Source organism: Hypanus sabinus, chromosome 3 (genome assembly GCF_030144855.1).
Source record: "Hypanus sabinus isolate sHypSab1 chromosome 3, sHypSab1.hap1, whole genome shotgun sequence".
Classification (NCBI taxonomy): Eukaryota; Metazoa; Chordata; class Chondrichthyes; order Myliobatiformes; family Dasyatidae; genus Hypanus; species Hypanus sabinus.
In genome coordinates, this window is record NC_082708.1 from 68,116,221 (window position 1) to 68,144,099 (window position 27,879).

The 27,879-nt window shown below is 38.3% G+C and overlaps 1 protein-coding gene across 2 annotated transcripts; it reads left to right on the top strand.

The window, feature by feature from the left end:
- The first annotated feature begins 613 nt into the window (after positions 1-613).
- Positions 614-27,802, top strand: LOC132391420 (beta-1,4-galactosyltransferase 3-like). Of its 2 annotated transcripts, none has more exons than XM_059964599.1 (6): positions 614-1,112; positions 4,145-4,380; positions 11,386-11,576; positions 22,187-22,309; positions 22,792-22,896; positions 25,137-27,802. In XM_059964599.1, exons 1-6 carry the CDS (start codon positions 863-865, stop codon positions 25,273-25,275), a joined length of 1,044 nt encoding a protein of 347 aa, XP_059820582.1. In that variant the 5' UTR covers positions 614-862; the 3' UTR covers positions 25,276-27,802. The 2 variants fall into 2 exon arrangements, with proteins under 2 accessions (XP_059820582.1, XP_059820583.1); XM_059964600.1 differs by having other exon boundaries at positions 11,386-11,513.
- The last annotated feature ends 77 nt before the right edge of the window (positions 27,803-27,879 follow it).

Consider the following 27,879-nt stretch of genomic DNA (forward strand, 5'->3'; position numbering starts at 1 on the left):
TAGTTGAATAAATTAACCAGAAACCTTTCCTACTAAGTGATAACACATTTCTGAGTTACCTTGAGAAGGTATTCCTTAAATTTGTTTGTAATGGAATTTCCTTATTGTGTGTAAAGCATTAAAAAAACATCCGGGATGAAATTGATAAATTAATTGCACTAAGTGTCCAAACCATGGTGACCTATATTACCTTGGAAGGCGTAAGAGATGCTTCCTTTACAATAATGGTCATTGCTTCTGCTGGGAGAAGTTAATTAGGACACCTCAGCTTTTCTATTTCAGTTCTTTCTGGGCGATACCCATCACTAACTAGGTCAGAAATTAATATGCATCACAAATCCTCGAGAATGTGATCGGGTGAGGGTGTGAACTGCTCTCCAATGAATACCCCCATCCTACTCGTACTGACTGTTCCTCCCAACCCGCCAGTTTGGACGTTAGGGTACATCAGCGCGCGGACCGCACGGCGGTCACTACAGGCTGCGGGCGGGGAGCGCGTGGTTACAGTTGCTCCTCGCGCCTCCTGTCCCTGGCAGTGAGCCAATGAGGAGGCGAGGCGGGGAGTGGGCGGAGTGGGAGCGCGACGCGCTCCCGAGCAATGCGCAGGTGTGGGTGGGCAGTGTTCATTCGCGTGGTGACTCGCTGTAAGGCAGCACGGTGCCGAGTAGGAAGGAGATCGGCAGCCGCGCTTGAACTCCTGAGGAGTCACTGTCCTGTCTCGGTACCAAGCTGCCATGCTCGTCCATTCCGGGGAGTGTAGAGGCTTGACAGCTCTCAGCAATGTAGTCGGCGGCGGCGCCGGGGACGAGTGGGCGCTGTGAAGCCGAGAGGTGGCCCGGATGGGCTGTATACGCGGGCTGCAATGACCCGCCTGTGCTCCCCAAGCCGGCCTTGTAGCCTGCTTGTCCTTGCTTTGCTGCAACTGGCTTTCGTCCTCTTCCTGTACCGCCGCAGCCTCTCCAACTCCTTCACCAGTCTGCTGTATGAGGATGACCACGGCGGCCACTGGGATTACACGAAAACCCACGACGTTTACACCAACCTCAGCCTGATCACCCCAGGTCCTGACCGGGAAACTTTAGTACAGTGTCCCGCCCAGTCGCCGCTGCTTGGTAAGAACACTTGGTGCATGAAGGGCATTTGGGTTGCTCTGTTATTCAACTCTTCTGACAGCAGAGCGCTGGGGTTGAAGTTCATGCCGCAAGTCCGGGCTCCTGTTAAACTGTTTGATTTCCAGGCACTTGGCATCAGGTCGGGGGGAGGGGGGCGATATGAATTTCTTTTTGCACTTTGAAGGTAAGGGGGAAGGGTGTGGTTCATTTAATGGGGAAGTGAAGATTAAAATGATGGAATAATTTGGGTAAACTTGAGTTGTAGATCTTGGTCCCTTGTAGAGAATTAGCGATTTCAGAGTTTCCATGTTTTGAACGGGAGACTGCTACTATTTTGGCTTACTATGTCAGAACTAATTAAAGCTCATATCTGGGATTTGAACTCGTGCCTATGGACTATTAAGAAATTGCTTTGAAGCCAGGAGAGGGATTTTCGATAAAATGTCGGTCTATGTAAACAGTGTATAAAGTCAAGTTGTGTTTTGTGTCATGTGGGTTAATATTTCCCTTTCGATCAATGTTAGTAAAATATTTCTGCGGAGTTACTTCGTGGTTATTGGCGACTGTTCGCTTCCTTTGGCTGCAGCTCAACAATATTGACTCTTAGTACTCTGGACACAATTTAACTAAATCCTTTAAAACGTTCTTACGGTAATTTATTCTTGTTGAAGTTTCCGTTGTTATGTAATCTGCTTCTCACTTCCCACACTTGAACCTTTATTAGTGTTTTGTTTACTCGAGACTTTATACTCGCTCTCTCTAATTTGAGTTATGCAGTATTTCAGTATTCGCGTATTAATCCACGTGTACATTGCCCTTGTGCAGGCAATGTTATTGTCTCCTAGTTAAGTAGCCGCCTGCCTTAAAAATGTCTGCATTGCTCAAGTCCCTTTTTCCAATGTGTTTGTTCTACTACTGTCCTTCTGTGGAGGGAAATAAACAGTTGACGTTTCAGGCTGAAATCCTTCATGAGGACTCGGATCTCAACCCGAAACGTCGACTGTTTATTCCCTTCCATTAATGCTGCCTGACTGGCTTAGTTCTTCCAGCATTCTGTGTGTGTTGCTCCAGATTATCAGTATTTGCAGAATCTCCTGTTTATACTTTTGTCACAAGGCTTTTCAGCTGCACTTGTATCCTAAGCAAGTTTGAAGATTTAGAAAATCTTGTGCTAAGAGTGCTTTGGCATGTTTTGCTGTTATAGTAACTCAATTTCTATAACAGCAGCAGCTTTGCTTATAACAACATTGACTTTCACTACTTCTCAGCTGCTTGTTTTTTCCAACTTCAGTCAATTTGTATCCTGTTTCCTTGTTCATAATTTCCTTCCTACTCTTAATTATAAAAATGTTCTCCATTGACTGTACAGTATTTTTAATTCCTTTTCAGTTTGCTGCTTAATTTCTGTTTAGTACTTTTGTAAGGTGAATCAAGTGGAGGCTGTAGAATGGATAGTTTGGAAATGCATGTTGATTTGAAACTAGATTGAACTAAATTTTCTATACATGTCTGATGACAGTCTGAAAAACCTGCTCTCCAGCATTCTTAAATGCATGCTGAAGCGCATCATTATCAAATAACTTTGCGGGGAAAACCATCGCCCTCTTTAATAAACACTTAGAGTTGCAGTAGATCACTTTGAATGTTTGTATGTATATTCTGGGTACAAGTTAAGTATATGCACACTGTTTCAAATACTTTACTACTCATTTTAATTGACAGTATGCCTTGGCTTAAATCAGTTTAACCTTGTGGACAGATCACCCACACTTCAGTTTACCAGGTCATTAAGTTTTGCAGATTCTTGCTTTCCCATTGCTATTTCTGTACCAAATTATATTAACAAGGAATAAATTTATACTGATAACTTCCTGGTGTGTGTTCTCTGAATGTATTCTGAAATATTATAGTACTTAATTCTGTAGTTGCAATCTTAGAAAAAATGCAACTTCCTACTTCCCATAAATCGGTATGAACAAGTTAATAGCTGTAATGTACACCCAGCCAGGTTTCCAAGGCAATATACTTCTCTAACCGTTACCTTTTCTGTTGGTTTCATTGACTTGTGTCACCTTTTAAAATTTTAGTGCAGGATTTGAATAAAACAATTGATAAAATTTTATTTAAATAAAATATCCACAATTGGTTGAAAAAGCTTACATCACTTTACATAGTTCAATTGACTTTTTTCTGTATAGAAGACGGTGTTGGATAAGCTATGGAAATCCATTAGATACATGGTTTAATTGCATCAAAATTTGAGATTGGTGTGCAACATTTAAGAATTCTTATGACTGCAGTATAAGAAAAATCTAAATAGTTATAGAAATTTTTATGAAGTAAATGACTGCAGAGTGTTGCAAGTGTAGCTTTTTAAAATAATATTTGAGGGTATTGCAAGAGATAACTTCCTACCAAACTGAATAAGCTATTGTATTACAATGGAAAAGGTTATTCGTGCTAATAAATGTAATACCTTGAAGTAATTGGTGGCAAAAAAGTTCACTTTATGTCCCAAGTATTTCAGACATTGCTATTGTTACACCAAATCCAAGCAGACTAATATTTATAGTATTTGTGCAGAACAGTAAGATTTGATCTTCAGTTGGATTTTTTTCTAATTATTGAGAACAAATTCTTGTTCTTTACCATATGTGAATAAACACCAGGCATTTGTGGATGTAAACAATTCTTTGCCACCGAACCTTGGTGCCATAGTGCTAGTGGGACGAGAAGTTCTTGTTTTTGATGACAATCTATGCAGTATCATAGCAAAATGTATTTTGCAGGATTTTAGCAAGGTTTGATTGCAAACATTTCTGCCTAAACTTCATTTAGTCTGAGTAACATATTCTATGTTTTCAAATCTGCATGTTTGAACTTTATGCTGAACTCTTCAGAAAGGTTTGGCAGTCTAGTTCATAGATTTTCTGTTTCTTTGGGAATGTCATATACAGAACTGCTTTATGATTAAGAATGTTTTTATGATTTTGACCATATAGAATATACATTTCTGTTGTCAACATTTACAGTTGGACCACTGACAATCAGCTTTCAGAAAATTCCAATTATGAGAAAAATTGAAAGAAAAAATCCGTATGTAAAATCTGGTGGGCGGTATACTCCTCCATACTGCAAAGCTTGGTATAAGACAGCAATTCTTGTTCCTCATCGAAACAGGGAGCCACATTTGCGCCAACTTCTATATTATCTTCATCCATTCCTGCAGCGTCAACAACTTCAATATGCAATATATGTCATCCATCAGGTAATTAATTTTTGTTAATAAAGAAATGTTCTTTTGTTACTTGTAAGCTTCAGCTTTTTAATGCAAATTAGTCTACAGGCAGTCCCTGGGTTACGAGCGAGTTCCGTTCCTGAGTCCATCTTTTATTCGGATTTGTACGTAAGTCGGAACAAGTACATCCGGTATTATTTAGGGTCAGTTAGTCAAACATTTGTCTTAGTATATGTTTTACCTTTCTATGCATATCAAACACTTATGAAATGTATATATTCCAATAATTAAACCACTGCGTTGCTTAGTAATAATTGTAGCTTTCATTGGGGCAGGTCCTTTCACATGTTCCATTATTCTCACTTTATCCTTTAAAATTGTTCCGATCGTTGACTGACTGTAGCCTAATGCTTTTCCAATGACCAATGGCGTTTCACCTCTTTCCAAACGCTTTATTTCCTCTTTATTTTCAATTGCGATCGCTTCCCGTCAGTGGAACAGAAACACTGCGGGCAGTGAGTCCCGATCTCCGCCGAATCCTAAGCACCACTGTACTGAATTCCCTGGGTCCTAAGGTTAAATGGGACAAGTGGAGGCTGGCTGGGTTTGGGTATTTGATCCTCCACAATATTCTGTGTGGGAATTTAAACTGGAGGTGGCAGTGCTTTTTACGAGGTTGAGTTGTGAGCTTGACATTAACCCAGCACGGATGGTATGGGAGTCACTGGATCGACATCAACCTGGCACAGGAGCGTTCTGTCACTAGATCGAACTCAGGAACCACTGTTCTCGAGCCCGGCGCTGATCTCACTGCACCACCAGCCAACTGGAATGGGTGGTGGTGAGGTCAGGGTGAATCTTGCTAAGAAAAATTTAAGCCAAATACAAAGTTACACACTCAACACAGTGTCAACGGCAACGACTTAAAATGGTGGACGGCGTTGCGATCCAACTTAAAATGGCAGATGGGCTTCTCCTTCCTCGGTTCATAAGTATGAGTTGTCCATAAGTCGGATGGTCGTATCTCGGGGACTACCTGTATACTAAATTATTTGTGGTTCAGACTGTCTTATTTTTATGGAAGTTCTTAATTACAGTGGGAGAGGAAATATAGTTTTGTTTGAACATTTTCAGCTGGTAAAAATTTCCTAATAGTTTTTGTTATTTAAAGATGCTTAACTAATTCCTGAGATTTAATATTTTACTTCAGGTATTTGTCTTCAATGTAAAATCATTTGATTTAGCCTATGTAATTGAATTACTGCTTGTTCAATATTTGCCAACATGATTTTTTTTCCCATTGCTTTGTTTCTTGTTTAACTACTTGAACCTAAAACTTATTGCAGGGTCAAAATACATGCTGGATTTATTATTTTGCCACTTCATTAACTTCCAATTGTTCTGGTGAATTAAATTTTCATACTTGTCACTCTGTTGATTGCATCATTTCTTTGAGAAATCTTGAGAAAGGCAATTACACTGATTTTCAAGCACATGATGCAGTTGTTAGGACAAGTTATAAGGATGTTATGATAATTATTCCACTCTGTATTAGGGTAATAAAGACTTAGTAGTGAACATCTACACCATATCACTGACAGAATAATCTAGATCACTTTAATCAATTAACAATCATTTCTATAGAGATTGAAATCACTTGGATTAATAGGCGCCTGGTAAGGGCCAAAAGATGCAGGATTTAAATGTAGGGGCCAAAGTGGATATTATTCAAAGTAATTGATTATCAAAGTATGTATACCATACACAACCTTGAGATTCATCCTCTTGCAGGCACCCATAGTAAGTTAAAGGAATAAGATAGAATCCATGAAAAACCACATCCGAATACCAACAAATATACAACATGTGAAAAAGAACAAATCATGCAAATAATACATAGAACATGAGCTGTAGAGCCCCTGAAAGTGAATGCACAGGCTGGGGGAGTCACTGAGGCAAGTGAAGACAATCCAGCAGCCCAATGGCTGCAGGGCAACAACTGCTCCTAAACCAGTAGTGTGGGCCAAAACCTCCTGCCTGCAGCTGCATCTCGATTGCTTCGTCCTTGTATAGGAGAATATGAAGGTGGTAAATGCATGTTACAGGGTGGAAGTTGCACCAGAAGCATAGAGTGGTGGTGTCAGAGCATTCGACAGTTAGGACAACAGACAGGAGATTGTGGATGTGAAAGAGATCATGGATGGTATTTTGCCTCCTTGGTGCTCGAGTCGGGGACATCTCAGTCCATAGGGGAAGGGTGAACAGCCAGAGTCATGGTACATAATGGTACCAATTATATAGGTAGGGAAAAGAATGAGGTTCTGAAAAGAGAGCACAGGAAACTGAAAAGCAGGAAAAGGGTGGTAATTTCTGCTTTGCTGTCTATGTTACATGCCAGTGAGGGTAATAATAAGATGATTTGGCTAGGTGTGTGGCTGAAGAATTGGTGTAGGGTGCAGGGTTTCAGATTTATGGATCATTGGGGTCTCTTGAGGAAGGTGTGACTTGTACAAAAGGTACAAGTTACACCTGAACTCGAGGGGTCTCGCTATCCGTACGGAAAGGTTTGCTGGAGCCATTAAGGAGTGCTTAAAATAGATTAGCAGGGGAATGGGAACCAGTGATAGTTTGGAGAATTGGGCAAAAAGACAATTTAGAATTGTTTTCAATGCTGTGATTTCAAGCATTCAGGCTTGGAGATGCTTGAAATGGCAGACTGAAAATTGAAACTATTTCACTTCTTCAAGTTGGGATCTATGAAGAATTTGAAGGTATTGACCATCATCTTGAATGTTACAGTGAAAATGATTATTTAAGGAATGCAATCATCAAAAGCACTGTATGAAGGCAGTCCATTATCTGCACTGAGTGCACTAATTTTGTTCATTTACAGTCAATCAAATTGAAAAGGTAGCATGCTGATTGTCCACATCCAATGATGACAGTGAAACCTGTGTGGGAGAGTTATTAAAGTGGAAAAGAAGTTGTACTGTGCAGTTCCATTCTCTCTACCTCAAACGTCTGGGTCCAATGGTACAAGAAGTTATCATAAACAGTATTCCTTGGTTGCAGTGGTGCAGTTGACAATCAGACTTCTGTGCCTTATCATACCTTTAACTCTCCACTGCTGCCTTGGCCATTGGATCTCACTGTTGATCTCATCCACCCAAGTCCACTGGAGCTAACTTCACATGGTAGGACAGGCATGTCCATATTTCGCTGGGGTATGAAGCCCACTAGCTATCCTCACATGGTTTAGCCAGCCTGTTAAAGCAGTGTACCAGGTGTGGCCACTGTCACATACAACCAGGTACTTGGAGCCACAGGTGAGAGCTGAGTGTCAAGTGAGGACCAAAGGTGAGTGTGCTGCCCCAGAAAGGACCAGACAAGACCTTTCAACAGAGATACTACCCTCCCTGGGTACCCTATACATGACAGTGTACACTAGATGAATTCCTCTGTAAATAAGTTCTAGGAGCTGAAATAATTTTATAGTACTGTAGTAACATTGGTAGTGTTCAAATTTGTTCTGTATTTAATTTAAATATTGTTACTCAGTTAAAAAAGTAGTTTGTGTTTTTTATACCTTTTTAGTATTTCCATGAAACTAGCTAATTGAGGCCCAGGGTATCCCAGTTAACTGGAACCATTGTACTTTGATAATTGTTCAAATGTTCAAAGTAGATTATGTCGATGGGAGAAATGGAGTTGGCAGCTAAAGAGTTTGTCATTATAAGTCTGAAAGTTACTTTTCCTGCAGAATTGTTTAATAAATGTGTTTTAAATAGCTGTTTATTTTGCTACTACAAGTTCAAAACTCCTGGAGGCTGTATTTTACATTGTTTAATAGACTATCGTGATCACTTGGCAATTGTAAGTTGTCTTCTGCAGTGAAACTGGCAGCCTGAGTTGAGAGGAGATGGTGTTTGATTACATGTACTGTAAAAGTTCTTTTCAAAGCAGCCTTTTCTTTGCTAATTTCCAGAGTATATCGAGTGGTTCCCTGATTTTTTTTAAAAAAAGGTTATAACCAATTTGTCCTGCACAAGTTTTCCCAAATTTATCAACAATGTTCCCAAATCACTTTATACAGACCATGTTTTAAAGTTGAACTACCTATAATCCTTCTCTGCCCAAAACCAGATATCTTTAGATTTTAATAGGATGTATTCAACATTAAGGAATGAAATTAAGTAGATTGACTACATCCTGTAAGTGGTGTATCTCCAGTATCCTTGTAAGCTGTTGCAGAAAAAGACCATTTATTCCTAAATATTATTACTGAATATTAGTATGATCGCTAATACAGTGTCACTCTGTAGGTGTATAGATATTTCCATTAGTTACAGGAAATTATATAGTCATTCGCCTTGAGTCTCAAGGAGATCTTTGCATTATCCCTGTGGCATAGGAGTGGGAGCAGAAGGTTGGAGGATGTTCCATTATTCAAGAAAGATAATAGGGATAATTCTGGAAATAATAGACCAGTGAGTCTTGTTGTTCTGATTAAACCGTTGAGGAGGATACTTAAGCATTTGGAGAACATAGACCATAGAACCATACAATTTGGCTCACGATGACTTGCTCCAATCAATATAACCTTTCCCTCCCACATTGCCTTTCATTTTTTTCATCCATGTTTCAGAGTCTCTTAAATTTCCTTAATGTTTCTGCCTCTACCACCACCCCACACACCTACCACTCTGTATGTTTAAAAAAATAAAGAACACTTATCTGTGACATCCCTGTATACTTTCCTCCCAACACCTTAAAAGTTATTCCTTTAGAGTTGTATTTAGCCTTGTCCACCCTGGGAAAGTCTCTGTTTGCTTGATCTATGCCTCCCATCTCGTACACCTCTATCAAGTCATCTCTTCTCCTTAGGCAACACACAAAATGCTGGAGGAACTCAGCAGGCCAAGCAGCATCTATGGAAAAGAGTACAGTCAACGTTTTGGGCTGAGACCCTTCAGTAAACATCGCCTGTACTATTTTTCATAGGTGCTGCCTGGCCTACTGAATTCCTCCAGCATTTTGTGTGTAGCTTGGATTTCCAGCATCTGCAGATTTTCTTTAATACTCACAAGTAGGGTGATTTGAGTTCAAGTGTCGTGAAGAAGTTTTGCAGCTTTATGAAACTCTAGGTCAGACATAGAGTATTGTGTTCAGTTCTGGTTGCTTCTTTGACGGAGGGATATTGAAGCTTCAGAGAGAGACCAGAATGCTGCTTGGAAAGCTATCTGGTGAGGAAAGGTGTAGCAAGCTATGTCTGTCCTCTATAGAGAGTCAGAACATGAGAGATGACTTGATAAAGGTGACATGAAAGATTGAGAAGCATAAATAGAGTAGACAGCATTTACCGTTTTCCCAGGATGGTAATAGACAATACCAGGAGACATCTGTTTAGGGTGAGTGGAGGGAAGTTTAGGAGTTTCTGGAAGATGTCAGAAGTAGTTTTTTATTTTACACAGTGGTATGTGCCTGGCCTGGTGTTAGAGGCCAATACAATTGGGACTCTTGGGCTCATGGATGTATGAAAAATGGAGGGTTATGAGATGTGTAGGAAGGAGAGATTAAATTGATGGTGGAGTAGGTTTGTTAACAGGTCAGATTGAAGGGTATGAACAGTGCTGTGCTGTACTGTTCTATATTCTGTTTCAGATGACAAAGAAGTTGATGGAATCTAGCAAAAACTGTTTATTCTAGCAGCACCCTGGAACAGAAAATGTTAAGAGATGTAATATAGTAAATAATGGGAGGATTTTGATAAATAACTTTTTTGTGATGAATAATAAGACTTGTTGCCCCAGGATTTTAGATAAACACAGGAAGGCAATGATGTGATTTTGTAATGTACTGCTTAGATGTTGTGGAGACAATGTAAATAAATTTCAATTTGCCCTTTCTTTTGAAGAAAGTGCTTACAGAAGGGCTGGCAGGAGTGGGCAGGGGAATGGATATGTGTCTTTTCCAAGATCCTCTGGGGGTAAATGATAGGGGTAAATGACCTCTGACTCTTTATTCAATGCCTTAAAAGAGGCATACTTGATATAAAAAAATATGTCAGGAATGCTTGAAATTAAATAGTGAAGTCTGCAACTCTCTTCAAACATCACTGAAGTTGATCAATTGAAACTTTAAGAATTGAGTTTTGGATTTGTGTTAGTGGTATTAAACACTAAATGCCAAACTTGGTCAAGAGATTAAATTCAGATTGATACAAGTTGCAGAAGGGTTTGATACAATCCATTGTTCCTAGACTTGTGTAATTATCCTTATTGCCAATCACTATCCCTATAACGATGAGCCCATGTTTAGGCAATTTAAGTGCTGGGCTAGATTGAAAAGGTCAGGGTGTCTGGGCTGGAGGTGAGAAACATGTTAGTGTTTTGTTCACTGCTCCATGAGGTTTACTCAGCTCTGCGTTGAACTGAAGTTGCGGACTACAACAAATGGGCTGCTGGACTGGCTCCATTGCTGTGGACTCACTTTCATGAACTTTAGTTCTGAGTGGTATTTGTTTTGTTTTTTTTTGCACAATTTGTTGTTTTTTTGCGCAGTGGGAGTTTGACAGTCTTTTTATTTGGTTCTATTGGGTTTATTTGATTTTATGGGTGTAGGAAGTCAAATTTCAAGGTTGTATATGGTGTACATGTGCATATGTTGTACTTTGAATGATAGGTTCAATCCTGCTCCATAAATTGTGGCACCTTGCAGCAGCAGAATGAGGCTATTTTATCTATGGTTTCACTTTTTTTTTAAGTTTAAAAACTGTCCAGTCAAATGTTTCTAGTTTCTGATAAAACTAGAAGGCAATTAACTGGAAAATTTACACTGGGATTCTGATTTTAATGTGACTTGTTGCATTACAATGTTATTTTTGGTACGGTTAAGACTATAATGACAGTTTGAAAGTTGACCAAGTGTTTTGATATTGTTTATACCAATGACTTTATTTTCCAGCATATCACTTAATGCAAGACTGGTTACACTTGTTCAAATATTTTGTTTGAATGCAAATTATTTTCTCTTCAGACCGGAAATCGTACATTTAACAGAGCAAAACTGCTTAATGTTGGAGTGAGAGAAGCACTAAAGGATGAAGACTGGGACTGTCTGTTTCTACATGATGTTGACCTAATTCCTGAGAATGATCACAATTTGTACGTTTGTAATAAAAGATACCCCAAGCATGTATCCAGTGCTATGAATAAATTCAAGTACAGGTATTGAAAATTACAGGAACAAATAATTATTTTCTCATTCTTATATATTTATTAACTGTTATTGCAGAAAATTCAACTACTTACTAGACTGACTGCTACTAATGTAATGCACTGTCATGGCAGATGCTGCATTTCATTATAACTTTCTTTCCACCATTGAAAGTAGTGTGATGTGTCATTAATTATTAATCATAATTTGGGCTTTTTATTTCTTGGTTCCAAAGAACGCACAGTAAATGCTATTCCTTCTGTCTTTTTTTAGAATTACTGGATTGCAATTTGGTTTTTTGCTCTAGTAATATCTAATTTGGCCTTGGTGTCCCCAATGAACTATCTCATTTGAAAGATTCCGAACCATTTGTTCACCAACATAAACTGATTAAAACATTGCACTGGAAAATCGTCTCACTTCAGGGAAGAAACTGAAATTTAATCTGTGGCTAACCACTTTGTATGTGTAGTCAAGCTTAGTTGTTAAAAAGTTACTTAGGTTTGGCTTTGGAATTATGTTACACTGTTAGTAGAACTCATCACTAAATAATTTCAGCTTTTTTTTTAAGGTATCAACTTAAAATACTATACTAGCAAAATTCATCTTTGGAGACTGCTTTTAAGTTTTTTAGTAATGTAGTGCAGCACAGTTGGAAGCTGAGGGTCTTTGGGAAATTGTATGTTGTTTTTTGTGTCCACAGACAATTTTTGGGTTCAGTTATACTTTATTTTTCTGTGCATGTATTTTGTTTTTGTTATTGTCATTTATACTTGTCTTTAATCTAAAGACCTGGTTCTTCCTGTCAACATTTATAAAGCTTAGTACACATTTAAAAATCACCTGCATAGTTGACACTATCATTAATTTTAATTCCAGTTCTTTATCATTTCATTAATAATTATTAACTCCACACTTCAGTTCGAAGGATCAATTTAGCATTTCTACTTTTTTATAGTTTTTTTTTCCCCCCTGCTATTTTACCTTAAATCATTTATGGCTATTGACCTCTCATTCAATATGATCGCTCCAGAGTTACTAATGTTCAACTGTTTGCTACCTTTATTGATTTGGTCTCTATTAAATGAGTCTTCACTTTTGTCCTAACTGTTTCGCATACTATGTATGACCCAAACTATCATTTCTTGAAGTTTAGTGGACCCAGACATGAAGGCAATTTTTGAACAAATGGTCTAATCATTCAATACCATATTTGGCTAGACCATAAAGCACTAGTGTCTGCCAAGCTGCTCACTACTGAAGGGTTATTCAGAGGGGCAAAAATAAACTGGATTTTCTACTGCAGCTTGCTTAAATGTTTCTCATTTCTCCATGTTCACCTTTAACAAATGTGAAGAGCTCATGGATTTCTTTTCTACTGTCTTGGTTAATTTTCTACTTCCTGAGTCCTGAGCCCAATTTTGCTCCTTGTCAATTTTGAACTTTTTTTTATATAGGTTGAATCTTATTTCCCCTGATGTATGTACATGATAACCTTGGAGAGATCATTTTCTGCCTCTGGTCATTCTCTTGCTTTTCTCCTGATGACCACCTTTTCCTTGCTGAGCCCCATATTTACTGATGTCAGTGGTGTTCTTGCATATATACTTTTAAAAATGTTCACTGTTTTTAAAGAAAATACTGCCATCTTCAGCATTTGTTTTCCTATCAAAGTGTAGTCTCCCCAATTCATGTCCTTGATCTTGTTTGAATTCCTCAAAAGCATTTTCCACCTTTGTTACACAAGCAGAATGGCACTTATCAAAGTTACCAAAGGCATTCTCTCTGGCTGTGGTATTGTCAAAAAGTGAAGGGTCTTTTATGGTATCAGATATTTAAAGACCAAAAAAATCTGTGCATCATAGCCGTTCAGGCAACATAGGTGAAAAGAGAAAGTTGATTACCCTCATCTTGACTTGCTTGCGATTTTTAATAAAAATATGCATCTTAAGTTTTTCACCAGGATTTTTTTTTTGTTTTGAAAATGTGTTGACTTTTGAAGGACCATGAGTGAAAAATGGAAAGTAGCTAAATTCCATAGAGACAGGATAAAGGGATTGAAATGTTCAATAAACTTTTATCTGTTGATTGTAATGAACTCTCAATGTTCTCTTAATGTTTTGAGGATCCAGAGTGCCAACTGCTTTCTGATTGCATGCATCAGTAGATTGCCAATGTTGAGCGGTTAGTTAAGGCTACGTCCACACTACACCAGATAAAACTGTAACCGAAGCTTTTTCTCTTCATTTTTGCCCTCTGTCCACACTAAAATGGCGTTTTCGTCCCCCGAAACCAGAGCTTTTCAGAAACGCTGTCCAGGCTGTGTAATTTTGAAAATGCCGCTTGGGCAGATCAGTGTGGACGGGGTAACCGGAGAAATCTGAAAACGCTGTCAGATGGCAGCGCGCCATTTCATTGTTTTTCTGAAAGCAACCCCCCACACAAACTTAACAATTTCAGAACAGACAGCAACGAGACTGAAGCCAGAAGAGTTAGAAATTTACTCACCAAATACTTTGATCCATAACTTACTGAGTGAATAAGTATACTCACTTTGTCCTGTTTTTTGTCCTTGCTCATATGAAGGTGGTTTACCTATTTATGCAAGTACTTCTGACAATAGATGTGTAACAGCCTAATGTAACATTGTATAGAAATACAAGATAATACTGATGCAGACATGTTTTACACATTTAACAAGGTGCTTTATTAATGCAACAGTTAGTCAGTTTTTCAATGTTCGTCATCAGCCGGTTCATACTGTCCGTGAACTCCCTGTCAGTTGCCTCCATACACTCCAATATTTGTTTTTTTTTACTTTTAAGTCTTCTTGTGCGAAAGCCAACAGCTGCCCGTCATTTAAGTTTTTCTAGTCTGTAACTGCACGAACACACATTTTCACAGTGAGATTCGACACCAAACATGTCGCTTGTTTTCAGTAGATGTGTCCTGCGCATGCGCAGTAGGAGGAGATTTGCCAAAATCTCCATTCAATGTGGACAGAGATATTTTTTAAAAACGTCTAGTGTGTATGTAGCTTAAGACTAATCAAACCTCTTAAAAGGCAAATGCCTGGTTGCAAGCAAAGCTACAAGCTGTTACTACAGAAAGTTATTTGGAACTTCCAGATCCACAACTTCTGCTGAAGTGCAAGGGCAGCAAGCTGTTGTGCAAGTTAGGAAAAAATTTGCATTCCTAAATGTGCATATTCCAATAGCAAAAAAACAGTTGGAGATAGGCAATAAAAGTTGACCTTGCAAGTGATCGCCATGTCCCAAAAAGCTGGTTGTAAGAGTCTTAATAATTGGTGATGAATGATTGAGTTTTTCGATACTGCATTAAAGGATTGGTGGAGATGGTGCAAACCAGATGAATTGTCCTATATTGTGAGGTATGTGGCGGGGGGGGGGGGGGGGGTGATGTTTAGAGTTGCTTACGAATGAGCTCAGAAGGAAATGGGAGCAGAAAGCCACAGCAATAAAGTTAGTCATTTCCAAATGTTGTATTTAGTGACTGCACTTTTACCGGTAATATTCAGAATAAGTATATTTCTGTCAAAGTTATGTCAAATGAGTCATACTAAAATTACAGATGTTTAGAGTCTGCATTACTGCAGACCTGATTTCCACATCTCAAGCTTGCACTCACTGCAGCTTACTTGCCCAGCATTTTATCTGATAAGTGCTTTTGTAGGGTAAATATCACTTTCAGCTAGACAGAGCGATGTGTGTCTTTTGCAGGAGATTGTCTGCCATTATTGGAATGGATTACTGAGGTGATGGCCACTGTCAAGGCTGAACCTGTTAGGTTGGATAATCCTTGTATCAAGCATTTTTCCCCTATTTTGCTGCATTTTTGGAACATATTCTCTATGAAGTGCAGATGTGAGCATGCATATTTTGTTTTTTTTTATTTTTTCAGATCCTTGAGATAGGTGGACACCAAAATAGTGGTGAAAATGCATTGTAATGTTTCTCACACTTTAGTCCACCATCTTAGATGTTGAAACTACATAATGTAAGAATAATTAATGGGTAGCAACCATGTCAGCAGCCATTCCATTTCATGATTTTTCCTGTTTTGCTGCTGTCAGGCTCAAGTTCTTTACTGAAGGAATCCCAACTAATTATTCCTAAAGGAAGTGAGCTACTAAGTTTGAGAGCCAAGTCTTTTTGAGACTAATTGATCTGGTTTAAGGACAATTGTGAATTTCTGAAGCATCCCCCCCCCCCCCCCTTTGGTAACTTTGCCAGACCTTGAGAAACTTGTACTGCAATAGTTAAAGGCATATTAAATCTGAAGATGTATTCACTTCCAAATAGTACACATTAATTTGATCTTCATTAATAAGTGCTAGTTTACTCACATGTATCCAGATATATTTCAGTTAACAAGAGTTGTGTTGAAGTTTGGTTGCAGTTGCTCTTTCTATTTTTTTTGATGCATTCCTGACTCATCTATTCAATGGTGTTCATATTACTAATCTCGTGTACAACTTATATTTATGTTAAGGTTGAAGGCTTGAGATTTGAAGCTTTGCACTGAAGGATGGTAATATTAAATTTTATATATGTCAATTAGTTTGTAATTGCCAAATTTTCATAGTGGGGAAATGTTTAAATTTAAAAGCTGAATTGAGATTCTTACTCCATACTAGATGCTATATTGAGTAGAAAAGCAAGAGAAACTGCACAGTTAAACCAATTCTAACACGTATTCTAACACATGAGCACTGGTGATCATTTGCAAAGGGATTGTGAATGAAAAATGGTAGTCAAATTAAACATGGAACATAAATCACACTGAGCACTATTATACAAAGGATTTGGAGATCAATGGAAATGGTACAAAACAATACTAATGCTTAAAAATTAAAACCATCAGAAAAAAAATTGAATCTTTAACTTGAATCATTAGGCCTATTTAGACATGAGATGATGTGAGGGCTAATGATTTTTAAGATGTAAGACTTGGATACTGTAGATGTAGTTGTTTCCACATGAGAAGAAAACTAACCAGCTAGCATGGTTCAGGAGGGTTTAAACTAATTTGCAAGGGGGATGGGACCCAGAGCGATAGAACAGTGAAAGAAGTGCATGGAGTAAAGCCAGATCTAACATACAGAGAGGCTTTGAGGAAAGAGAAGCACAATAAAGGGTGTAAAGGTAGTAAGGTAGAAGGGCTAAAGTGTGTGTACTTCAATGCAAGAAGCATCAGGAATAAAGGTGATGAACTGAGAGCTTGGATACATACATGGATTTATGATGTAGTAGCCATTACAGAGACTTGGCTGGCACCAGGGCAGGAATGGATTCTCAATATTCCTGGATTTCAGTGCTTTAAAGGGGATAGAGAGGGGGGAGGAGGGGTGGCATTACTAATCAGGGATACTATTGCAGCTGCAGAAAGGGTGGATAATGTAGCAGGATCCTCTTTTGAGTCCGTATGGGTGGAAATCAGGAACAGGAACGGAGCAGTTACTCTATTGGGGTATTCTATAGGCCCCCTGGTAGCAGCAGAGATACCAAGGAGCAGATTGGGAGGCAGATTTTGGAAAGGTGCAAAAATAACAGGGTTGTTACCATGGGTGACTAACTTCCCTAATATTGCTTGGCACTTGATTAATTCCAAGGGTTTAGATGGGGCAGAGTTTGTTAAGTGTGTCCAGGATGGATTCCTTTCACAGTATGTTGACCGACCGACTAGGGGGAATGCCATACTAGATCTAGTATTAGGTAACGAACTGGGTCAGGTCACAGATCTGTCAGTGGGTGAGCATCTGGGGGACAGTGATCACCGCTCCCTGGCCTTTAGCATTATCATGGAAAAGGATAGAATCAGAGAGGACAGGAAAATTTTTAATTGGGGAAGGGTAAATTATGAGGCTATAAGGCTAGAACTTGTGGGTGTGAATTGGGATGATGTTTTTGCAGGGAAATGTACTACAGACCTGTGGTCGCTGTTTAGGGATCTCTTGCAGGATGTTAGGGATATATTTGTCCCGAGGAGGAAGATAAAGAATGGTAGAGTGAAGGAACCATGGGTGACAAATTAAGTGGAAAATCTAGTCAGGTGGAAGAAGGCAGCATACGTGAGGTTTAGGAAGCAAGGATCAGATGGGTCTATTGAGGAATATAGGATAGCAAGAAAGGAGCTTAAGAAGGGGCTGAGAAGAGCAAGAAGGGGGGCATGAGAAGGCTTTGGCGAGTAGGGTAAAGGAAAACCCCCAGACATTCTTCAATTATGTGAAGAACAAAAGGATGACAGGAGTGAAGGTAGGACCGATCAGAGATAAAGGTGGAAGATGTGCCTGGAGGCTGTGGAAGTGAGCGAGGTCCTCAATGAATACTTCTCCGGTATTCAATGAGAGGGAACTTGATGACGGTGAAGACAATCTGAGGTTGATGTTCTGGAGCATGTTGATATTAAAGGAGGGGAGGTGTTGGAGTTGTTAAAATACATTAGGACGGATAAGCCCTCGGGGCCTGACGGAATATTCCCCAGGCTGCTCCACGAGGCAAGGGAAGAGATTGCTGAACCTCTGGCTAGGATCTTTATGTCCTTGTTGTCCACAGGAATGGTACCAGAGGATTGGAGGGAGTCAAATGTTGTCCCTTTGTTCAAAAATGGTAGTAGGGATAGTCCAGGTAATTATAGACCAGTGAGCCTTACGTCTGTGGTGGGAAAGCTGTTGGAAAAGATTCTTAGAGATAGGGTCTATCGGCATTCGAAGAATCATGGTCTGATCAGGGACAGTCAGCATGACTTTGTGAAGGGAAGATTGTGTCTAACAAGCCTGATAGAGTTCTTTGAGGAGGTGACCAGGCATATAGTTGAGGGTAGTGCAGTGGACGTGATCTACATGGATTTTAGTAAGGCATTTGACAAGGTTCCACATGGTAGGCTTATTCAGAAAGTCAGAAGGCATGGGATCCAGGGAAGTTTGGCCAGGTGGATTCAAAATTGGCTTGCCTGCAGAAGGCAGAGTGTTGTGGTGGAGGGAGTACATTCGGATTGGAAGGTTGTGACTAGTGGTGTCCCACAAGGATCTGTTCTGATACCTCTACTTTTTCTGATTTTTTATTAACAACCTGGATGTGGGGGTATAAGGGTGGGTTGGCAAGTTTGCAGACAATACAAAGGTTGGTGGTGTTGTAGATAGTGTAGACGATTGTAGAAGATTGCAGAGAGACATTGATAGGATGCAGAATTGGGCTGAGAAGTGGCAGATGGAGTTCAACCTGGAGAAGTGTGAGGTGGTACACTTTGGAAGGACAAACTCCAAAGCAGAGTACAAAGTAAATGGCAGGATACTTGGTAGTGTGGAGGAGCAGAGGGATCTGGGGGTGGGGGGGGAGGTACATGTCCACAGATCCCTGAAAGTTACCTCACAGATAGCTAGGGTGGTTAAGAAAGCTTATAGGGTGTTAACTTTCATAAGTCGAGGGGTAGAGTTTAAGAGACGTGATGTAATGATGCAGCTCTATAAAACTCTAGTTAGGCCACACTTGGAGTACTGTGTCCAGTTCTGGTCGCCTCAGTATAGGAAGGATATGGAAGCATTGGAATGGGTACAGAGGAGATTTACCAGGATGCTGCCTGGTTTAGAGTATGGATTATGATCAGAGATTAAGGGAGCTAGGGCCTTTTTGGAGAGAAGGAGGATGAGAGGAGACATGATAGAGGTGTACAAGATATTAAGAGAAATAGACAGAGTGGACAGCCAGTGCCTCTTCCCCAGGGCACCACTGCTCAGTACAAGAGGACATGGTTTTAAGGTAAGGGGTGGAAAGTTCAAGGGGGATATTAGAGGAAGGTTTTTCACTCAGTGGTTGGTGCGTGGAATGCACTGTCAGTGGTGGAGGCAGATACACTACTGAAGTTTAATGGAGGAATTTAAGGTGGGGGGTTATATGGAAGGCAGGGTTTGAGGGTCGGCACAACATTGTGGGCTGAAGGGCCTGTAATGTGCTGTACTATTCTATGTTTTAAAATACACCTGATCGCATCCATTAGCGAAAATGAAAAAAATAATGCTGGAAGGAAAGACCTATTAATTTTGGCCCATTAAGTCTGTGGGCCATGTGAACATGGCTGACTTATTTTTTCCTCTCAACCCAGTTCTCCTGCCTTCTCCCTGTAACCTTTGATGTCCTTTTAATGAAGATCTTATCAACCTCTGTTCTAAATATACCAATCAACTTGGCTTCCACAGCTGACTGTGACAGTGATTTCCATTGATCCACCACCCTCTGGATTTAGAAATTCCTCATCTCTGTTCTAAAGGGACATTGTTCTATTCCGAGGCTGTATTCACTGGCACTCTCCCGAAACTCTGAACTTGAAACTCTTTTCAAGTTCACTTTATTTAGGCCTTACAATGTATTGTAGCTTTCAATGAGATCCCCTCATTCTTCTAAATTCTGGTGAGTACAGGTCCAGAGCAATCATACGCTCTTGTGTGTTAACCCTTTTGTTCCTGTGATCATTCTCATAAGCAACCTCTGATCCCTGTGCAATGCCAACCCATCCTTTCTTAGAAATGGGGCCTGAAACTGATCACAACATTCCTAATATGTGCCTTATAAGGAGGTGCCTTATAAAGGCTCAGCATTATGTCCCTACTTTTATATTCTAGTCTTCTGGAAATGAATGCTAACATCACATTTGCTTTCCTTACTACCAACTCAATCTGGAAGTTAACTTTTAAGGAATTCTGCACTATGACTCCCAAGTCTCTTACACTTTTGTACAGGAGCCTGAAAGCACACATTCACTGATTCAGGATCAGCTCCCCCTCGTCCATCACTTTTTGAACCCATGAACATTACATCATTACTTTTTTCTTTTTATACTAATTTAATTTATTTTTTAAATATGTAAAATTTCATTTTATTATATATTGCCACATAAAAACTAATTTCATGACATATGCCAGTGATATTAAACCTGATTCTGAATTTGGTCCTCATTTAGAAAATAATCTTTGCCTTTTTTCCTTCTACTAAACTGCATGACCATACCTTCCTACACTGTATTCCAACCGACACTACTTTCCCCTTCACATTTTATCATCTGCACTCCTGACCACAAAGCATTCAATTCCATTATCCAGGTCGTTAACATATAATGTGAAAAATATTGAAACTGGCACCGACTCCCTGTGGAACACCATTAGTGACAGCCAGAAAACCAAAAAAGACCCCCTTTAATCCTAATAAAACATAAAATGCTGGCAGAACTCAGCAGGCCAGACAGCATCTATGGGAGGAGGTAGTGACGACGTTTCGGGCGGATACCCTTCATAACTCCTGCTACTATCTGTGCTAGTATCTTACCATTCAGGTTCTCATGGGCTCTTGTTTCACAGCCTCATGTGCAGTGCCTTGTCAAGGTCTTAAAAATCCACTGACTTTCCTTTGTCTATGCTGCCTGTTATTTCTTTAAAGAATTCAACCACATATGTAGGCAAGGTTTCCCCTTAAGGAAACCATGTTGATTTCAGCCAATTTTATCATGTGCCTCTGAGGACTCCAAAATGATCCTTAATGATCGACTCCAATATCTTGCCAACTGCTGAAGTCAGGCTAACTGGTCTATAGCTTATCTTTTGCCTCCCTTCCTTAGAGTGAAATAAATTTGCAGTTTTCCAGTCATCCAGAACTATTTCAGTACCTATTCTTGAAAAATCACTAGTAATGCTTCCACAATCTCTTCAGCTACCTCTTTCAGAACTCTAGGGTGTAGAGCATCTGGTTCAGGTGACTTGCCTATCTTCAGACCATTCAGGTTCTCAAGCATCTTCTGAATAATAGTGACTTACATCCTGACCCCTGACACTCATTTTTCTGGCATGTTTCTGGTGACTTCCAAATGAAGACTGACACAAAAACACTCAGTTCATTCACCATCTGCTTCACTAATGATGAACAAATTTCATTTTTGACCAGTCTTATTTGTATATGACTCCAAATTCCGAACACCACTTGATTCTTAACTCTAAAATCTAATTCTTAACTCTAAACTAGCTAGTGTTTGCTTCAAGTGAATTAGGGATAGGTAGGAAGTGCTGTCCTAGTCAGCACACCCATGTCCATGAACAAGAAAAACATTGGTCCATTTATGGCAAAGTTTGAAAAGCAGATGAATAAGGGAATATAAGGTTCAATAAGGAGCTCTTGTGGAATATTAACTTTGCCTGATTCATTTCCTGTGCTGTTCATATGTGTTAAACTTGTTTGAATGAAATAGTGCTTATGGCAGAAATGTTGTTTCTCTCGTCACAGCTGGGGCTGGGTGATGTTCATATTAGGAAGCGCTGAATTGAAGTGATTTGCTCTCTTCATGGTTAATAGATCAATATAGTCTTGCCTATCCCCGCAGTGTGTAAATTTCAAGTTGCCTCCAATTTACATTAAACTCAGTTGTATGATAAGGTAAAGTTATTTTTGTTAATTCGGTATACATGAGTGTGCAGCATTTTTTTTTGCATGTCTTTAAGGAATATCCATATAGCTTACCCCATATCACTAGTAGAATATTTTCAGTTTTTATCTGCAATTTGATATCTCATTGCATGAAACTGAATGGGACATCTGCATTTTTTCCATTATCTTTATAGGCTACCTTATAGGATGTATTTTGGTGGTGTTTCAGCCTTGACTCCTGATCAGTACATGCGAATTAATGGCTTCCCAAACACATACTGGGGTTGGGGTGGAGAAGATGATGATATCTCTGCTAGGTAAGACTTGCATCGAAGTTTAGAGTACTGTATTTATAAAAATGGCTTGGTTTACTGTTGTTTAGAAGTAATGCTATAAACTACTATAGTTAGTAAGCGACAGGTTTCTATTTAAAATGCTTAATCGTTCAACTAAATTCGTTTCAAAACAATACTGGGTGATTGAAATGTAGCCCATTATTACTGGCAGATCAATTAAATACAGCCATTGTTCATTATCTATGAACTGTTCTTGTATTAATAAACTTTATTAGTATTTGTTTCCATGATTATTGGCTAAATCGATAACTGTGTGTTAGACTAAATATATGATTAATTGGATTATTGATTTGAACTCCATGATGTATGCTTAAAGCAAGTTATTTATGAAAAGTATTAGCTATCAGCCTTGTGATAATCAAGCATCTAGTTGGGTGATTGTGCAAAGGTTCACATTGGAACAACTTGTAAATAAATCATAATTTTGTTTTTTTTTTATTTAGGATTTACTTTGCAGGAATGAAGATAATTCGAACACCCCTCTCACTTGGACATTACAAAATGATAACACACAGTATGGATGTGGGTAATGAAAAAAATGAGAAAAGGTACTTTCAAAAGTGGTTTTAATCTGCAAGTCAGCTTTCACTTCAGTAGTTCCTAGGTGCAGGATGAGGTGAAGTTTCATTTCAGCTACCTGAGTTCATTTCACTGATACACAGTGCAGAACAGGCCCTTCCAGCCCTTTGAGCCACACTGCCTACAATCCACCATTTAATCCTAGCCTAATCATGGGACAACTTACAATGACCGACTAACCTATCAACTGATCCATCTTTGGATTGTGGGAGGAAGCTGGAGCACCTGGAAGAAACCCACACATGAACAGGGAGAACTACAAACTCCTTACAGGCAGTGGTGGTAGGAATTTTGGCCCAGTTTAGATTTCAAAACAGTGATATAAAATGTATTTTCATTCTTTTGCAGTACTTACTAAGGAATACAGTTTCACTAATTTTGTAAAATAAGCTACATGGGTATTTGAAACAAACTACAAATTTAATGACAATATTTTGATTACTTTTAAAAGTATTTTCTATACTTGACTTCCAAATTTAACTTTACTATGACAGGGATGGTGTATAATTGGTTTTGCACCCATTTGTATTTTTGTCAATTAATTAATTAATAGGTGGTTATTGATGGTTTTGACCTTAGATTTCCATTTCCTTTCATACTTGCAGTGAAAATTTGTTTCTTTCTTTGAGCACTTGTTACTTAAGTCAGTACAGAATTGTTTCCTGATAGGAAAGGAAGATGAAAAGTAATTCTGGTACAGCTACTTTCTCCCCAAGATCCCTCCTAATGGGTAAATGGGTGTTGAATGGCAAATGGAGTTTAATTCTGATAGGTGTGAGATGTTATACTTTGCAAAATCAAATCAAAGTAAGACTCATAGTGAATGGTAAGGTCTGGACGAGTGTTGTAGAACAAAGGGATCTTGAAGTATAAGTGCATGATTTCTGAACATGGAGTGAGGGTTGCTTTTGGCGCACTGACCTCCCATCAGTCAGGGGACTTGGTATAGAACTTAGAGATCGTGGTACAATATGCTGGTGAGGCTACCTTTGGAATATTGTGTCCAGATTTTGTACTCCTGCTGTAAACTGGAAAGAACATAGTGAAGTTTTAAAAGGTTGTTGCCAGGACTTTGGTGGGGGGGGGAGTGGGGGCTGAATTATAGGAAGATAGTGGACAGATTTCTTAGTTTCTCAAACCACATTGTCCGACACTAACAATCATTCCATGGTCAAAGTTGCTTAGATTACATTTCTTCCTCATTCTGATAATTTGACTCAATATCAACTGAATCTCTGCGTCATGACCATGCCTGCATGCTTATATGCATTGAGTTGCTGCCGCATGATTAACTGATTAGATATTTTACATTAACAAGCAGGTGAACCTAATAAAATGGCTACTGAATGTATAAAATCAAGTGTTTCATAGACAGGATGAATGCGCTTGGTTTTCCCTGCCCCCTCCCCCAAAGTTGGCAATCAAGAACTTGAAGGGGAATTTATCAAATGGTAAATGGTCAGTGTATGAAATGAGCTGCCAAAGCAAATGGTTGAGGCGGGTACAATAACCTCCAAAAGGCCATTGGACAGGTACATGGATTGGAAATATTTAGGTTATGGGACTAGCTTGGATGGGCATTTGGGCCAGAGTCATAGCCAAAATGCTACGCCTCTGACTCTAGCAAACATTTTGTTTTCTGGTCTTTTTTTTGCTTTTACCAATAAAATAAGAAGCAAATCTTAAAATTAGATTGTGAAATAAAATGTTCTCAGCCCCTTGTTCTTCAAAAAGGGCTAATGAGTTCAGAATCAAATTTGTTGTCACTGACTTAATTGTGAAATTTGTTTTGTGGCAGCAGTACAATGCAAGAATAACAATTACTCTAAGTTACTATAGCAAAATTAAATAAGTAGTGCAAAAAAGGCATAGTGAGATGGTGTTCAAGGACTATTAAGAAATCTGAAGGCAAAGGGGAAGAAACATTAACTGTAACTGTTAACATTTTTAGAATGAAACTTTGTTGCTCACAAACTAAGGAACTACAAGGGCTCCTTAAGTAATCTGTTGGAGACCTTGATGCCCTTTAATCTGTGCTGCTAAAAGCTGGGATGCTAGGATTAGCTTTGTAAGCCCTCTGTATTTTGATTTAATAAGAACAAGATTAGAGAGGCAGGCAATTACTGGCATTGATCATGGTTTGATAAAATTTGACTTTTTAAATTTGCAATTCTAGCCGACTATTCAACACAATTTGATTATTTTACAGATTTGACATGGTAGTGAAGGTATCAAAGTCATGGCGATCTGATGGAATGAATTCTATCGACTATAGTTTACTTAATAGAGAAGAACTTCCTTTGTATACCAACATTACAGTGGACTTTGGAAACAGCCCAAATGTTTAGGTGAAAGGTCAACTGCAATGTCAGTCTATTATATAAAGCTAATAGTATGCTTTAAGGGGTTTCTCTAAATGCTGTAACAAATGGAAGTTACTGGATATGCTGGAAATCCAAAGACAGTCATGAAGTCTGAAGAGACAAATATAAACTCACTGCATCATATTCTTTCTTTGGGAGTTGTATTCAGAATAATATTGCAGATTTTTCAAACATTACTGTTTGATAATTGTCATCTGTGGAAAACTTTTGTTATTTATTATTTATGATATGTCTATTTGTGCACATTGAAAACCTAAATTGTGTGACTTTCAGGATAAAGTTATTGAATGGTTAATTTATATTATTAAACATTTAGCTTCATGTTTTGGAAAATCACATGGTCAACTTCATAACTGCTTCTGCAGTGGAATTTAAGAAGTCAATAAGCCAAAGGAAATTGATAAATTTATACATTTTTATGAATGTTGCATCTTAACTATTCCCTTTCAAAATTACAGCTTTAAATGGCCACAATATTGTTATAATAATAAGAAAATGTATACAAATACATGAAATTTGTCATAATATGTATATCTGGTTTGCATGTTATTTTCATACTTCAATATTCATCAACACTTGTAGGGTGCACTATGGGTTTGCGATCAATCTGCTAATGGGTTTCACTTTGAAGTTAGGAGTTTTTTAAAATGAAAACTTGAAAATAAATTTGGTTCTGATACATAGAAGTACTTGCATATATGCAATATATTAATGAGAGTGTCAGTTTGAAAAAACTATCACTTAATCTGTATACGTTATTTCTATTACATTTTTTAGTAAGTTATCTTTTCTGTGCTGAATGCTATTTTGATTCCTTAGTGCTAGTCATTTACTATGATTGTCTTCTATTAAGTTAAATATTTATCGCTACATAAAGTGGTCAGATTTGTTCTTTACTCAAGTCTTATCCCCTCTTTTCATTTTTCCTCTTGCAGTTCTTAACATGTAGTTACTTTTTCTATTGACTTATAGGTAGCACTATCTGTCTGGCTTCCAAAGGAACATAAATATTTCTCACAAAATGCAGCCTGCTGACTTCCCCCATGCCTTTTTGTTTATTATTTTAAGTATGTGACTTGTGTCAGCAATTTGCCTAGAACAAATCCTCTGCCTCTGATCACATTGTGGCAATATATTATCCAATTGAGATGACTTGTTTCTACTAAATAGAATGGAATTCTGTAGCACAGCTGTGTACCCATTTCTGTTTTATGTATGTATTTCCAGGTTCTTGCTGTTAACTTATATGAAAATGACATTATTGAACTGAGTTCATTTGAAATTGTAATATAGCTGCAAAGTAAAATTGATCCAAAAGGGTATCTATTTTTAATGTAATAAAATGTTGGGAATGCTTGGAGGGCTAAGTAGCATCTTTGGAAGAAAAACTAGTGTCTGTCATTGATCTCAAACTTAACCTTGTTTCTCTTAAGTTGCTGCTTGATCAGCTAAGCATTATTTAAGTTTTCCAGTAACTGCAGTATTTTGCTTTTATCTTGTAATTTAAGTTAGATTTCTGGGAAGCCATAAAATCCTGCACTGAAGGTAGTCATTTTGCCCATTGTGCCTTTTGTCACCTTTTTAGAAGAGCTATATAATTAGTTTTCACTTAATTACTCACTAAAACCCAGCAAAAGTTCACTTTTTAGGCAGAAAACTAATTCCACTTTTGAAATCTAAATTTATACTTGTAATTCGCTGTGAGCTCTTATCACTCCTTTGCTTTCATCTGGTGGTCTATTGTAGGGATGAAAGCGAAGGGATGTTTCTGTACATCCATGGTGAAACCTGTGTCTTTTAAATACTAATGTTCTTTGTTGACAAAACAATTTCTCTACATTCATTCTAATGTAAATGCCTCAGTTGTTAACACATGTTCAATCTCCCTTCTTTTTAGGGAGAACAATTTTGTTTTCTGCAGATTACAAAAAGCCCTCACCTCTATTATCATTGTAATTTAAAAAGATGTTCAAGGCCATGGTTTTGCTTAAGGTGTATGTTTATACTTCAAGTACACTGGTTATGTTATTGAATATATGCAAGGAATACTCAACAGTAAGTAAATGGTAGTTACCAGATGAGAAAAAATAATTTTGTTCATTTTCAAACTATACTGATAGTCATTCTGTGTTCATTAAATAGATTACAGATGAAACAAAGCAATGCTTAAGATGATTATTCAACTGGTTCAAGTGCCCTTTGCTTGCCAAAACTTAGTAGAAAAGAAGATTATTTGAAAACTATAATATTACAGTAGGGATCTTTCATGAAGACCCATCAAAGAGCTTGTTGCAGACACTTGAAGGGTTGAAGGGTTTTCTTCATAGTGAATGAGAATTCCACAACTTTTCCTTGCCTTGTATTGTTTTAAGTTTGTTTCTAATTTGAACATTTACTCATGGAGCTTTTGTTCACATCCCTGTTTAAATGGCATATGTTGGCAATTGTTGTCCAAGATCTGTTTTGGGTGTATTAAAATATCTGAAATTTGTGTTCTGATTCTGATGTTTTCACTGTAAAAAAATTGTGTAGTAAAGATACAGTAATATCCATTCAAACTTGGAGAGC